Source organism: Leptosomus discolor, chromosome 1 (assembly GCF_034619465.1).
Source record: "Leptosomus discolor isolate bLepDis1 chromosome 1, bLepDis1.hap2, whole genome shotgun sequence".
In the NCBI taxonomy this organism is placed as follows: domain Eukaryota; kingdom Metazoa; phylum Chordata; class Aves; order Leptosomiformes; family Leptosomidae; genus Leptosomus; species Leptosomus discolor.
In genome coordinates, this window is record NC_141391.1 from 86699501 (window position 1) to 86715254 (window position 15754).

Consider the following 15754-nt stretch of genomic DNA (forward strand, 5'->3'; position numbering starts at 1 on the left):
TGCTATAAATGGGCTATCCTCTAAAAAGAACTGGATGTTTTAGTAAACATACACGTCTGTTCAGCACCTTATGTCCCACAGCCTGTCCCAAGTTCAAAACGCGGCTTATTTGATACAGTCTCAAGCCCCCCAAAAAATCAGTGCCTCAAAGAGAGAGAACAACAGCAAGAGATAGTCTTCCTACAGAATACAGCTGCTTCATTACCTAGGCTGTTGCAAGCACTGTATTTCACCCACATAATTCAGTGCCTTGATACGTATTTACAATTACAGTGTAAAGCACTGATTTCAACGTGTAGACCTTCTATATGACTTGGGGTCTTGCAGTACTGTAGCAGGTAAATTCATTTGTTTCTATTTTGAGAGACCGTTAAATATCATACTGTTCAAACCAGAACTGAGCAAACTCCATTTACTGTATCAGTGGAGTCCGTTTAATTTAAAAGCATGCCTCTTCTATTTGTTCTCCTGCCAGACTCTTAAGATGAGCTGTGACATTCAAGAGGGCAGTCCATAGACAAACATACCTTCAAGACAGTGACTCTGGAATTTGCTTTTCCTCTTAGGCCAGGATGATACAATTTCCTCCTCTTACCTCTGCTGTTGCTTCCTTTTTGTTAGGCAAGAACTGTTGCACCCTCCCAGAAAGATGCCCTCCACCTCAGCTAACCTAACCACTGGGCTGGATTCACTCTTCTAATTTTTCAGAAATTTATCAGTTACTCATTTTTTAGTAAAACAAACAACAAACCTATATAGTTGATGTTTGAGGCTTAAGTATTTCCCCTTGACGAAGTCTAAATCATACACCAATCAATATGGACACAAACAGTAATATTAAGTAAGAAAACAAGCAGCATTAAAGTAGTATTGCTTGAGCTTAAGCTTCTTCTCTTTAACTATCACTCACAAAATGTTTCTGAAATGCCATAAAATGTACAAAATCCAGTGAAAAATTACATCGTTACCAAAACCACAGAACAGATCAAAAAGACCAAGCATCACATTCAGCAGAATTTGGTTTTACTATTAACTGCTACACTCAACGTTCATAAATGGATTGCACTGATAAATATTTTCACAGAACTTTTTAAATTTCTTTACTGAAAGAGTAGTCAAACATCGGAACAGGCTGCCCAGGGAAGTGGTGGAGTCACTGTCCCTGGAAGTGTTCCAAAAATGTGTAGATGTGGCACTTCGGAACATGGTTTAGTGGGCACAGTGGTGTTGGGTTGATGGTTGGACTTGATTATCTCAGAGGTCTATTCCAACCTAACGATTCTATGATTCTATGAAATTCAAACTGTCAAAACACCACCTCATCAAACAAAAAATAGAACTAATTAGGGGCCCATTAATCTAGATTCAGCTACTCCTTATACCTTCTACCATCATGCAAAAAGATTAGTTGCTTGTTAGGATTTTGGTATTCCTATTACACAATAGGTTAACATAAATTGTAAATAGTCTGTGAGTGGAGTAATCAAGAGCCATGTTCAATGCATTCTGTGACTTACTGCCTTTGCTGTTTTGTTGTCTGCTTATTTATACTCATTTTTGCAGTCTCAGTAACCTGCAATAGTTCTCTCAGCCATTGTGGATGCTTTTGCTTTGCCAAATTTTAGAATCCAACAGAGCTACTTAAAAATTCATACATATTTTCTACAATACAGCCTTTTCACAGCAAGCCACTTAAATGAAAAGCAAGGTGCTTCATAGAGAAAACAATATATCTCACCCCAGAGACAAAATTATAAACACACATGCATAATACATGTGCCATCCCAGCTACGTAAGAGAGATGGAAATTTAACAGCAGAATGATTCCCCTATAAGTCTAGGCACCCTCAAACCTAAACAAACAGCTCTCCCCTCTTCTCTCCAAAGACACATTCTTTCATTCCTGAAAGGTTAGTGATGTTTTCCAAGGGACCACTCAAACTCTGTAAGGATTTGTGCTTTCACTGTGCTCTCCCTTTGAGCAAAAAGTGCTCTTCAGCCCGAAAAGTCATCATTTATCCCTCAAAATCTTAAGCCCACTTCTTAAGGATATTTATATAGCATATTACTGGTAGATGCACCTATAGAATACATTGCTCTGTCTCTTGCTCTGACCAGCTCATCCCACTGCAGAACCTAGGCCACCTTGAATGTACTAAGAGCAAATGGTAAGCACATCAAGTGCCTTACTGCAAATCACCACCCTATCACATCAGGAAAGCTACAGGAAAAAAGCAGAGTCAAATCCAGATGTGGGAAGAGTCAGCAACCACCACTCCATGCTGAAGCCCCTGTGGGCAGAGAGGGAAGATGCTACTGCTCCTAGTTTCCTCTCAGCAGGCTCCTTCACAGTGCAACTGCATTTTTTTAATCCCCTTGAGCCTAAGGAATAACAGGATCAGTCATGGAAAGAAACAGGTAGAAGATGAAAAACTGTATCATTCCTCTACCAATATAATCTCTCTCTTGCTTGCAGCATACGTCTCCAGCAGTAATCCCAATGGAATCTAAATCATGTATCCAAAAAGCCTCCTCTCCATACTGAGCTGAATCCATGGATCTTCTGTTTCTTGCAGCTTCTTTGGAGAATGACACAGTATGTTTTGTTCAGCAATTAAAGACTCCAAGGAAGACTGGGACCCTATCATCCTAGACAAAAGTGAAAGTAGCTGAGGTCCAAGGTGGAATGATACTTTGATGCTGAGCACTGTGATTAGGACATTCATCACTTTTCTGAGACTGCAAACTTTCCTGGATTCAATGCTTTTTCAAGCTTGTTTGTGGTAGGTTTTTAGGAAAGAGCAAAAATTAAATTTTGGAGAAATGACAAATACTAGATAGATCAAAATCCTATGCCAGACTCTGATCATACTTCTCATGTCTGACTATCGCACATTAACTCTGTTATGAAAAAATTACTCCTCCACCTATATCAAAAATGAAACCAGACTGAAGTATGTTTCATTTTCACGGAAAGGTTTTTCGATTTAAATTAAGGACAACTTCAACTGTTTGAAAAGTATCTCCTGTGATGCCATTTGAGGCTAAGACAATTATATGTAATTACATTCTATCAGACCGTCCTATGCATGTGCTTCTCTTTCCCAAGCAAGAACAGAGATGCCAGAAGTTCTACTGAGGCCCCAGGGATTCCAGGAAAGACAGAATGTCCTAAATAATAGTTTAGGTAAAATTCATAGAACATGCAGAGCTACTGTACAAGTAAGAGCCTGCCCTTCCCCCCAGCTATGGCAAAAGGGATGTTGAATGATGTTTGCACACAACCATGGTGAAAATAAGACAGCAACAGAAGAAGGATTTTCTGACCAAAAAGGCATGTCTGAGGGAAGTAAGAAAAAGGTGAAAGAAGAACCAACCAGAGCCCAAAAGTGTCGATGGAGAAGTGTTTCTGTGTCAACCAGAGCTCAACATGTCACTGTAGAAGGTACAGTTCTCTAACCATTGTTCAGAAGGTTTCCACATTCATTTATAAGTGGTGAAAATATGAACCCCCAGTACCCTGGGATGTGATGTAGTGAGCAGTTTCAACTGTCAGAAGTATGAGCCGATGTGGAAAAAGGCAGCTGTCTCCCAGCCTGGCTTACCACACAAGGGTTAGTGCTGCAGGTAGGAAAGCCCATGGGATCGCCCCTTCTGATGGCACCTGCACTCAGGTCAGCTCAACCTGCTCAAGCTGCAGGTTGGGAAAGGTAATTCCGAAGCACATTAAGTCACGAGTCCTGCTCTACACTACCAGTTTGCACATTTTTCAGTATTTCAAGTTCTCATTTCCTCAGGGCAATTGGGTTCTTGCAGTACTTCCTATTAACAGCCTTGGGTCACAAGGGGAACAAGATAAGAGGATGCAGCAAGTCAATTAGTGCGGTGCAGCTAACGGATGATAACTCACTAAAAGTTGCTTTTGCAACTCTGAGCTGAAAACATGTGGTAAACCAGGCTGTAACCATACACTTCTCTCAGAGAGCCCCTGTTCTGCTGCTCCAGATGTTTGCCTTCCTACGTCTGTAGGAGTTTCAGTTCTGAGACAAAATGTTGTCTGCTAAGTATCTTAAAAGAAGGAGAAGGACTGTGGACGACTTAAAAACTCAATAGTCTATATTATACTCAATTTCTTTTCTAAGGTATGGCTATGCTCTTTTCCTTCTTATTCTTTTCCACCAGAAACTGTAACACTTAGTTGTAAATCGAAAGATGGGGAATATATACATAAGTTATCTGGTAAGCTAGTTACATATGCCTCCCTAGAACAGCACTGAGACCTGCCTAAAAGATTTAATTATTGCTTTTCGTTTACTAAGCATCGAAATGATGAAAACAGAGCTGAAGTTCTTGGACGCTGGTCATTTCCCATACAAACTATACCACTCACACAGATTATTTCTGCTACATAAAGAAAGCAAAAAAAGAGGGAAAAAGCAAGGGTACTCACAACCAGAGATATTTTTCTATGACCTACCTACAAGTTACAGCCTGAAACTGGATCTTATTCAACTCTGACTAATTCTGAAGTACCCTCAAGGCTGTAAGCTGATCATGTAATTTAATTTGATTTTTGGTGACAGAAAATTCAAGGTAGGGTTATCAGAGCAAAAACAATTCAGAGGATTCTGTGAAACAAAGCGTTCTGTCTATGTACTGCCTACTCAAAGTTTATCCTAAATATATCTATCTGCATCCTTGCTTTTCATATATCCAGGACACTATTTTAGCCAAAACCAGAGAAAAGTGTTCAGTTTGCTTTTAAGAGGCTTAGTAGCACAAACTGCAAAGAAGATAAAACTATGAAACCTACTTTTTGTTCTGCTGTCCACTTCTATTTTTGTTGGCTCCTGAGTTGCTGCGGCTGGAGGTAATTTCTTCCCAACATTCTGAAAAAAAATAATTATTCTTCTTTAAAATTTGCAGGTTCAGTTAAAAGTTGGACAACATAAAAAATTGTAACGGAAATATAAAATATAGGAGTAGAAAAAGGACAATAAACAAACAGCGGCAAATTAAACTATACTTAGGTTTGGCTGTGGGGTTTTTGTTAGCCTTTTCTTTAAATGATAAAGAATTCATAAAAATGTGATCCTCAAATTTTCCCTTTAAAAAAATGTTTATTAATTTTTTTAAACAATAACCACCTAACACAGTTTCTGGGAAGACTCACAGAAGTTTCACTGGTGGACTGAATATGTGATGAAATTACTTAAGGAAAGATGCTATTCAGTACTAAAAGTAGAACTGAAAGAAGAGCCGGGGAAAAAAAACCCTTGACTTCTGTCCATACGAGGAGTGTTCACTTCAGCTCTTCTAGATTGAGTGTGATTTTTAAGCTGACAACATCTCTTTAACTGGTTCCTATTTTTATTTATTTTGAGCAAAAAATTACAGAGGAGTACTACAATAAGCAATAATCAGCATTAGACAGGTAAACTGAAAGAACAGTAAACATTATCTGCCTTCAACAACAAAATAAAATTGGTGATATTCAGCTTTATGTATCTTCACTAATTACTATACGCATGCTATGCCCTCCCTCACCCAGCTTTTCTCCCTACCAAGAAAGCTGTCTGGCTTTAAAATCCCAGCCATGTGTAGTTGAGGACGTAAGTGTAATTATTACTTGTTAATTATTACTTGTTAATATAGATACGAGTACTTAAAAGCCCTAGCTGTAGTTCAACATCCTTTTCTCGTAAGATATGCATAAACTTTACAAAACCTCCTCCATACTCCAGTGATCTTTTGAGTAAAAGCTGAGAGACAAGAGAGCTAAGATTTAGTCTTCAAGGCACTGAGGACCTCTTGGGGACCATAAGGAAAACACTGGTCAATATGAGAAGCAACAGGAGTACAGCACTTGAAGCAGTCGAAAAGCTTCAAGGTGTATAAAGTACATGAAGAGCTCCATATTAGTCATTTTGGACACTAACTGTATCAAAATTTATCTATGAGAAGGAGTAGGGTTTTTAGGCTGACAAAAAGAACATCTCTGGAAGAGATGTAGTTTTGAGAGTTGTGCACAAGACAGTCATCAAATTTGTGTTGACAAGTAAGACAAACTATGAATTGCAATACCCAAAAGTGTCTTGTTGCAACTTAAATTGCAAGTGGCAGCAGAAACAACTGACCTTCTGATGAGCAATCCAGAGATTGCTGGGCAAGAAAGATCAACCACAAAACTCTAAAGAACATCCCAACTTTGCTGAGGTGAGAAGGAGAGGGGAGAAGCCTTATCTGAAGCAGCAATTAAGGAGGTAACAAAAAACCAGGAGATGACAGACTCCTGCAAATCAGGAGAGGGCAAAACTAAGAAAAGAGCATGACTTGGCTGTGTCAAACAAGCTTAAAAGTCAAGAAGGATGATGATGAAGAGCTGCCTCTGAGATCTAGCTGGAAAGCAGTGAAAATTGTACTGGAAGAGAGGTAACAAAGACTTTGAAGCTACTAGGCATTCACACAGATAAAAGCACGGAATGTCTTCAAGATGAAAGCAAGACCGGGAAGACAGCTTTTAGTTCAGAGGCAAACAGAGCAGTTCAAGATAGCTACACATCTCAGTACATGCTCATTCATGATCAAACCTTTATTCACAGTTCTGCTTCATAAAATGGTTTGGAAAATGATGAGAGCACATACTCTAAATGGCACTCCTATTTCACTCAGAAAGAAATGCTTACTAAACGAATATCCAAAAAAATTAATTTAGAGAAGTTTTTCTTTTTTTAAAGATGAAATTATTATTCAGGAACAATTAATTAAAGAAAAACATTTGATTATTGCTTTATCATACATGAACCATTGATCTTATGCCATGAAATCAAAACCCAGATAAACCCACAACAAGCTGAAACTGAACAAGCTAAAAATCACAGCAAAAGAATCGTAGACAAAGAGGAAGAAACAGTGTCTCCCAGTGGGAAGGGCATGCTGCAGTGTAATTTCTTAATTTATAGAAGCAGATGCAAGTACAATGCTTGAAAACATTCTTTCATCTGCTTGTTCAGAACAAATGCCTGTGTAGGTGATAAATCAGCATGGGGAACCAACTGACTCCTTGGGAACAGAAAAGAGAATATCATCCAAATGAGGCTCTTCTTTTGCTGGAAGCTAGGATACAGCTAAAAAAGTAGTCTTTGCATGAGTTGTAATTTGTACAGGAGAGAAGGTAAAAAGCCCAGGGAACAAAGCGGCTGAAGACATGACTTTTTTTGCACATATAGAAATAGACTGAGCAATGAAACAAGAAGCTGGACTCCTGACAGGTCTACTGATAGATGAAGAGGAGTGCAAAACTGAGTGCAGCACAAGGAACATGCTGAAAGATCACAGTGACCTACAAGATCCAAAGATCATTTATTGCACAATAAGCAAAGTTGTCCCAGAATTTTGTGATGAGGAGAGGAAGGAATGTTTATGTCCACTAGGAGGATACAGAAAATCATAATAAAAGGGCAGATTTAGATTAGATATTAGGAAGAAATTCTTCACCGTGAGGGCACTGAGACACTGGCACAGGTTGCCCAGAGAAGCTGTGGCTGCCCCCTCCCTGGCAGTGTTCAAGGCCAGGCTGGATGGGGCTTTGAGCCACCTGGTCTGGTGGAAGGTGTCCCTGCCCATGGCAGGGGGTTGGAACTAGATGGTCTGTGAGGTCCCTTCCAACCCACACCATTCTGTGGTTCTACGATTCTATGAAGTAATTTAAGCGAGGGTTGTGCAGAACCCACTCCAGTGAGAAGGGATGCCTGAATTTGTTGTGGGACAGGAAGAGGAGAAGACAACAGACTGGTTAATTGTAAGGGGACTGTACTCCAGGATTTATAAGGGTGACACAAGCATCACTGACAGGAAAAAAGAAAAAAAAAAAAAAGGAGACGGCAGGCAAATCTGGTTTGAGACAGACCTGTGCTGCCAAGATGTTTTACACCTCCTGTAAAATGGTACTAAAGGAGACTTTTTTTTAAAATTATTATTTATTTATGTTTACAATTGGTCTATACTGATCCATCCATATGCATGGAAAACATGTCCATGAAACTTAATATAGCACTCATTTGTTCGTTAGGAAACACATAAGATAAATTTCCCTCACTCTAAGAGGCGCTGAATCCTCTATGATCTGTTAAGTCTGATTGCTGTGCTTTAACAGGATAAAACCTCAAGTACAGCTGAGATCTGTGTGCTGGGAGTCCCAGATCAAGTAATACTATCACAGTTACCAACTTTTCTGGCAAGAAAAGAGCAACGGAAGACAGACACATCTCCTCCCATATGAGCCAGAATCTTTCCTTCTGACTCCCAAACTGTTTTGCATCACTCATACTCCCATACAAATTTACTAGTGGCTGGCAGAACCAAGCAAGCTGAACTTAAATTCTTGTTGATCCAACACACATCTCCATGACACAGACTTTTCTCCTCAGGGACTAGGTTACTATAGGGTATTTTGGTCTCTTCTCCAGTTGAAGGCCCAGCATAATTTATCAAAATCTCCTTCACTTCTAAAAAAACAAACATGGGAGCAAAGAACACTCTAACTGGGTTGAACTGAAGATTCAAATACAATTCTTTCTCCTCCTCTGTTCTTCCTTTACATAAGAAGGTCGTCAATTTGGAAAAAAACATCCTCCAAGACCTTCTATACACACTGATCTATACTGCAAAATACTGATAATACAACTCCAGCTTTCGAATTACTTAGTCTTTTACCCAATTCATTCCTACCTATCAGGCTCAATATTCCCAAGAAGCAAGCAGATCTTACCCCTTTGGGACACAGGCACAAAACAAGATTTACAATTTGAAGGACTTTTGTGGAATTAGACACTTCAAATCAGTATCCTCAACCCTGCCAGCATGCCCTGACATCTCCCAGTATGAACTCTCTCTCTCCATTTACCTAACTCTCTCATTTTGTCTGTAATGTTTGCAATAGTCACACACAGCACGAACCAGAACACCCATAATGACGCCCTCCCAGCCGTGTCTTAATCGCCAGGCTGCAAAGACAAGTTAAGTTCTGCATTTTCTCTCTGGCCCTGCGTATCTTGAATTCTTGGCTGCAGAATGCTTTCAGCACCAGCAAAAAGGGTAGCATATTCCCCTCTGCCTTTGTATCTCTAACCTGGTGGTTCAGAGACACTCCTGAAGAGTACCTTTTCAGCTTCCCTCTATCCTCCTCCAGTACGCTGATTACCATAAATTTCATTTCTAGATGATGGTAGTCAGCCTTGTTCCACTCACATTACTCTGCAGATATCACTCTGACTTGCTTAGTCCTGTCACAAAAGAAACGTGGTGGGAACAGAGTTCCTGTTTCCTGACTCCAAGCCTAGATGGACTCCCAACACACAACAGAACATAGCAACAAAACAGGCAGAATCTTGACTCCACTATTTCTGCAAGGCGAGTATAATTAGATTATTTAGCTGTCAGACACAAATCCCCCTAATCGCCCGACAAGTGAATCCTAAAGATGAAAGGGGGTGAAGTGCCCTCTTGCTGCAGAAACAGCTGATAAAAGCATGAATAATGACCATGATTTGGTGCACAGATATTCAAAGGGATGAGACAGATTTAACAGCAACCTGACATTAATGCTTGGTTTTACGAAGGCAACAGAAGCACAGCCTAGCATTAAATAACAGGTTCTGTTAGCAGAAGAGGCCTTGATGGCAGTTTGGTACACTGCAAATCCCTATCACTGCAAACCAGTTTCCTCTGACACTGAATTAACAATGATTACAAAAGCGCCTGAGGTAGCACACAAAGTCATGCGAATGAGGTCATGGTACAATCTAAACAGTTTAATTTCCCTTCATTTATGTATTTTGGCTCAACTGCAATCCCCGTATCAGCAGAGAACAACACATGAGAAGCAGAGCACGCAATGGGCAGTACACAAGTGAGTTTTTCTCACTTGAGGGCACTATGGCCCCTCCCTACAACTATTCAGCCCTGACCAGAAGAAGAAAAGTAGATCTGTGGTCAAGTTTCCTCCTTCAGGATATTTTAAAATTGTATTTCAGGGTTTTCTGTTGTTGTTGAAAACTGACTTGTCCATTTACTTTTGTTACTCAGGTCTTCTGTCTCTAGAACGTTTCACCTTAAAATTCAAATTGAATTGTCACTTGTGCACCAGCTAGGTCCATACAGAAGATTTTGTCATACTTCTTCGAGCTAAAGGAACGTACTTATCCTTTGACTCTCCTTTAACAAATATAGGCTTCTCGAAGCAACAGCTTATTTACTCAGGAATAAGGAAAAAAAGAGTTACTCAGCATCACTACTCATTCTGGAAAGTGTATTGAAGTCCTTACCCTAGATAAAATATTTTGGAACTGCTACTTGTAATGTAAGTCCATGAAGATATTCTTAAGGAACACATCAGACATTAAAGAATTCATGAAAATGGGCTGTATGAACTGGAAACACTAACATTTTAAAGCTTAACATTGTCAGATTGAATTGTATTTGTCAGTGAAAATATAAAAATACGCACTGATGTTTTACACAGGGCAGGAAAAGACAGTTACGTATCTTCAGAACTTCTAGAATTTCAGAAACCCACAATGATTAGGTCGGGGAAAAAACGTGCTGTGTTTCTTTGACCACAATACTTCCTTTTCACATTCGACTAGTATTTCTGAACACTGCTTATATGCATGGGGACTTTATCTATAGTTTTACATGCAAATCCAAGGCTACTGTTAGTGACAATGTAAAAGCCGTACTCTTCCATGTATTTTTGACAGTCCATTTTGTAATGGAGAATATTTTTCACAAAGAAGCAGAAATGGTTACCAGATTCTTCCAGCTCCGGACAAACAGAAGCATAAACAAGCTCCTCACTATGTATAATGCTGGTGTTGTGAGGTGGGAGCCAAATTAATTTTATTTTTTTTTCTAATATGCTTCAAGTGCTTAAGGAGCATCATCAAGCCCTTTATCCATCCCACCTATTCTACCTTAAATTCAGAAAAAAGTTGAAAGAACCCAAATATGAAAACCCCAAAGGCTTTCAGATGTCAAAATGCCCTTACTCTGTCAGAGACAAAATAAGAGAAATGGCCAGGATTTCAGTTTTTCCCATGATACCAGCATTTGACTCCACATAAAGCACTTTCTGTGACAGCACGATCAAGTATTGCTACCCTGGGGTTTCCCAAAGGACAGAGTTAACACTTTTTCTAAAGGGTCACCACACAGCATTTCAAAGAGGGTAATGGGAATTTAAAGAAACCTTTATAGAGAAAAAAAAAATTCTTTAGAGAAAGTGTGATTAAGCACCCGCTTGCACATTTGATTGCCTCAGTCATCTAAAATAGCTTCTTCCTCTTTACCCACTTTCTACCCAGCTGTTCTTTGGTAGAAATACCATTCATATGCCCCGGAACTACAATCATTAATAATTTTTAATACCAACTAGATAGGTACATCCGCCCAACACACGTCCAGCTAATAGAGAGAGCCCCAGTTGCCCAAGCTGCACACATTTCTACTGGCATCATCTATGAGGACATTCCCACCACAACACAAGGTAATTTCCTTAAAACTAGGTTAGGTGAATGAATGGGACAGGAAACAAGTCTTCATCAAGTCCTCAATTACAACCAGGCTGTCGCAAGCGCAGGCAAGCAAAATCCTTTCTATTCTCCTGTTCCTTGTTTACCCTGAGTATGAGCACAGAGACAGGATGTCTCATAATTGGCATCTCATAATTCACTTGCTGTGAGCAAGAGAGAGGGAACAGCCCGGTTGCTGCCCAAGCCCACCCACCAAAGGTGGCCACATCCCTGGGGAGCCACCCTTGGCTATGGATTCCTGTCACCTCTCCTCCCCTCTGCCATGACATTAGCGTATCTGCAAGGGGAAAGGAGGGAATTTATCCATGTTAAAAAGTATTGCAGAAGGGAAGGAAGAACAAAATCCAGGTTTAATGTTACCTGCTTCACTGAACAGCTGCACAAACATTTGGGCAGAACTGAGGCAGGAAAATTTACGGTCACAGGGGTAAGGTGCAACACTCAGTTGCAGCACTCATCTACAGCAACTTAAGCTCATCGGGAAAGCATAGTGAGCATCTCACAGCATGCTTTACTAATTCCTAGGGCCAGCATATCACATTTTGACCATGCTCAGGGCAACCGAAGGAAAGGTTGCAGCAGAGCTGGCCTTTACATGATTCAAAAGATGAAACACGAACACACTCAAGTACTTAGCTCCGTATACCAGACGACACTTCCATAAAGAATGGGCGCCCTGACCATAGGATTAGATGTGGCACACGCCCACAGAACTTTTTTAGTGGGATGTCTGGCAAATATTTCACAGAACTAGGACAACAAAGCAATTAAAAGTATTTTTAAATTTCATATTGCAGTTTCTTTGCACACACAGAAGCCATATTACCTGCTACTGGACAATATGAAATTTTTCCCACTTAGGCCATACTCCAGCTGAGTTAAGTGCAGTTTTTCCAACTGACGTCTACATTATATGACTTTCAGACTTGGATGAACATAGGCCTTCTGAATTATAGCATATCTTTGTAAAGAAATAAATCCTTTTTTCCTTTTGAAAAAGACTTTATCTATGAAAGGTTTTACCCTTCTACATCAAGGTTGCAAAACCCCTTATTTAGGTGCTGCAATAAGGGGCATGTGAACCGCTGGCACCTTAATTCTCTCCGTCTAGACAAAATCAACAAATCTCTAAATAAAAGATGTCCCTCCAAAAATAATCCTGGTCTTACAAAGCAGAAGAGCAAAGCCTTCACCCCATCGGAGCTCCTTGAAAATTAACATCATTTCAGCCATCAGTATGACTCCTACCACAATTAACAAGTTTGGACAAAGCAGACAAATTGTCTGAAGTCAACAGTGAAGAGGTGGAGGCCCTGTAACTGTTCATGAACATCAGTCTTTCAGGAACTACGTACTCTGCCAGCACTGCTTTAGCAGGCAAAGCAATGTTCAAGTAGCCAACAAATACACCCTGCTTGAATATTAAAAGCTGTTGGAATTAGGATGCATATGCAGAAAACCTAAAGGTATCTAGAGGAAAAATGCTTTCTAGTTCACACAGAAACTCTCACATTTTTACCAAATATAAAAGTTACTTCTTGAATCCAAAAGAAAAAAAAAAAGGGTGGACAGAAATAGCATGTGAGTCTGAATCCTACTACAATACTCTAATTCTCATTCCAGAGAATGGTAAATGGGTTGTGATTACATTACACTACACTCAGCTCACTTGGTGCCCTAGAAATACAGCACTGAATGTCAGAGCATCTTACAATTGCTGTGTCTGTCACACACCGTCAGAGCACTGGAATCCAAGCAGGCAAGCAAGTAGAAAAGTAAACAAAGCAAAGGAAACAGCACAGAGGTCCCCAAACAAGGGAAATTTCAGAACAAAACATGAATTTGCTGGGGCTTTGTTTTCCGATTCATCACAGACACTTATTTTTCAGATGTACTTTTTTTTAACAGTCGAAAAAAGAAGCAAAATTGCCTCTTCTCATCAGTTAAACTGCTTAAACTACATTAAGCCTAAGAACAAATGCTTTGACTACTTAAGGAATAGTCACGTTTGCTTTGATTAAAAACTGTTTTATTTTTCAAAATAACTGTAACTTCTGAAATACTTAATGAAAGAAGTTACTGACATTTTACTTAATTAGGTCAAAAAGTATTTGTAAATCACGTACAGAGAAGACCTATAAAATCACTTACTGGGACAGAAAAGGAGTGATTTATGCGGTTCTGAATGTTCAAGGCAAAATAAAGACAAAATGGCAAGTCTGTCTGACCTTTGCCATACCACTGTGAAGGATTACATACAGCAGAAAGGGGAGGGAGAAAGGAAGACCAAGATGATTTAATCAATGTATATCCACATTCCTTGATGGCTCAGAGTTTGTTACTCCTTCACATTTTACTTGATAACAACAATTAAATGTCTATTTTTTTTCCTGGGAAAAGTTCTTTAAAAAAAAAAAAAAAAAAGGATAATGAGTAAGAAACAAAGATCAGAGCAGTAAGTTCATTGGTAGATTTTTTGGGTCTGTATTTTTTTAGGAGAAAGCACTAGATGCTGCAACTAAACTTGCATTATTGCTTTTATCTTGCATTAATAAAATTTGATCTATTTAATACGATATTCACTTACTATTTTAATGATCATTAAGCATGATTTCTTACTTAGGCATTCAAATCTAAGAAATCTTAAAATTTAGGTTTTCATACAGACCCTTGCTTCTGCTGTGTTATAACTACATGTGAGTCTATCACATTTCTCATGTCATCCGGTTATACTTCTCAATACAATGGCATTCAGCTGGTTTTGTCACAGAGATGCAAATCATCAATATGTTATCATTCTGAAGTAGTCATAGAGATGGAGTTCATTTCACTTAAACATCATCGATGAGCCAGATGTGTACATATGGGCCAGTCACTGCAGGCTTCCCTTCTCCCACTGGAGGTAAACAGCCCTTTTAGCATTTTAGCATAATTCATCTGAACTTGTCCTTTGGGATAAGAAAGGTCATGTCCTAATAATGCCTTTTATTCTACAGATTGTGAAGAAACCTTAAGTACTAGCAACATCACAGACATCTAAATTCAGTCAAGAGAATCCCATGATAGTCGCTAAATTTAAATATGTTGTGTACTCCATGCATATTACCTGCCAGGAGGCAGCCAGATAATCTATCTCTACCTCTATGTATCTATCTATCTATACATCTATCAATAAATATATAAACTCAGCCATCTAATCAATAAATACCGGTGTTACAGCAATATAATGTTGTCTTTATGCAAGTTCAGTATGATCTTTTCTACTTTGCATGAGCAAATCACAGGAATTTTCATTAAAAGACACAAGCAGGTCCTGACTACTGAAGCAGACTGAAATTGTGACCTAAGTGCACACTAAAAACTAAAGCTGAGATGCAGATGAAAAATAGTTTACTGTTCACTCCTTTTAAAAAAGATTAACTTGGATAAGTAACTGATTAAAAGGCAGGAAACAAAAGGCAGGATTTCATCATAGTGACCAGTGGAGTCCCTCAGGGATCTAGATCAAGGCTCTTGTTTTCCACATGTTCACAGACAATCCAGAAAAGAGGAAAGGCAGAAATTCAGTTCAGAGAGAAGTAAAATTACACAATGGGAGGAAAAATGCTATCTTACAGACAGAAATTATGGGCTCTGAAACACATAGCTGTTAATACTTTGTAAAGGAACAAAGCAATGGAAAGCACTATCAGAATCCCATATAAATCCAACACCTAGATCATTGTGTGCCATTCTCACTTCCTTTTCCCCTCACATATAATCCATCTCAGTCCCTAAAGGAACTAGAAAAGACAGAAAGTCACCAAGAATGATCAAACCTATGGAACAGATTCCTCCTCCTGGGAAAAAAGATACACACAGGTGATTTCATACAAGTCTATAAAAATCAGGAGGGGCATTAAGAAGGTACTTAGGAGGACCTGCTCAGTATCTCTTCCAGTAATAAAAATTAAGGGCTATCAGATTAAATTAGCAGGTACCACATTCAAAACAAACAAAGGGAGGTAACTCTTTCCCACAGCAAGCGATCCCTTTCACAGGAGTTACAGATGTTAATGCGTTACATGCAATGAAAACGTGACTACCTGACTTGATGAGGAAAAAAATCCACTAGGGTTATTAAACACAAAGTTCAGAATGACTAGAGGCTGTGAAGACTCACT

General features: G+C 39.2%; 1 protein-coding gene across 1 annotated transcript in view; it reads right to left on the reverse strand.

Moving 5' to 3' along the window:
- The window catches only part of SH3KBP1 (SH3 domain containing kinase binding protein 1), a 209237-nt gene that overhangs the window by 60937 nt on the left and 132546 nt on the right, over positions 1 to 15754 (reverse strand). The window contains exon 9 of the mRNA XM_086482058.1: positions 4814 to 4889. Coding sequence (XP_086338184.1) covers positions 4814 to 4889 — 76 coding nt within the window. The remainder of the gene's footprint in view (positions 1 to 4813; positions 4890 to 15754) is intronic.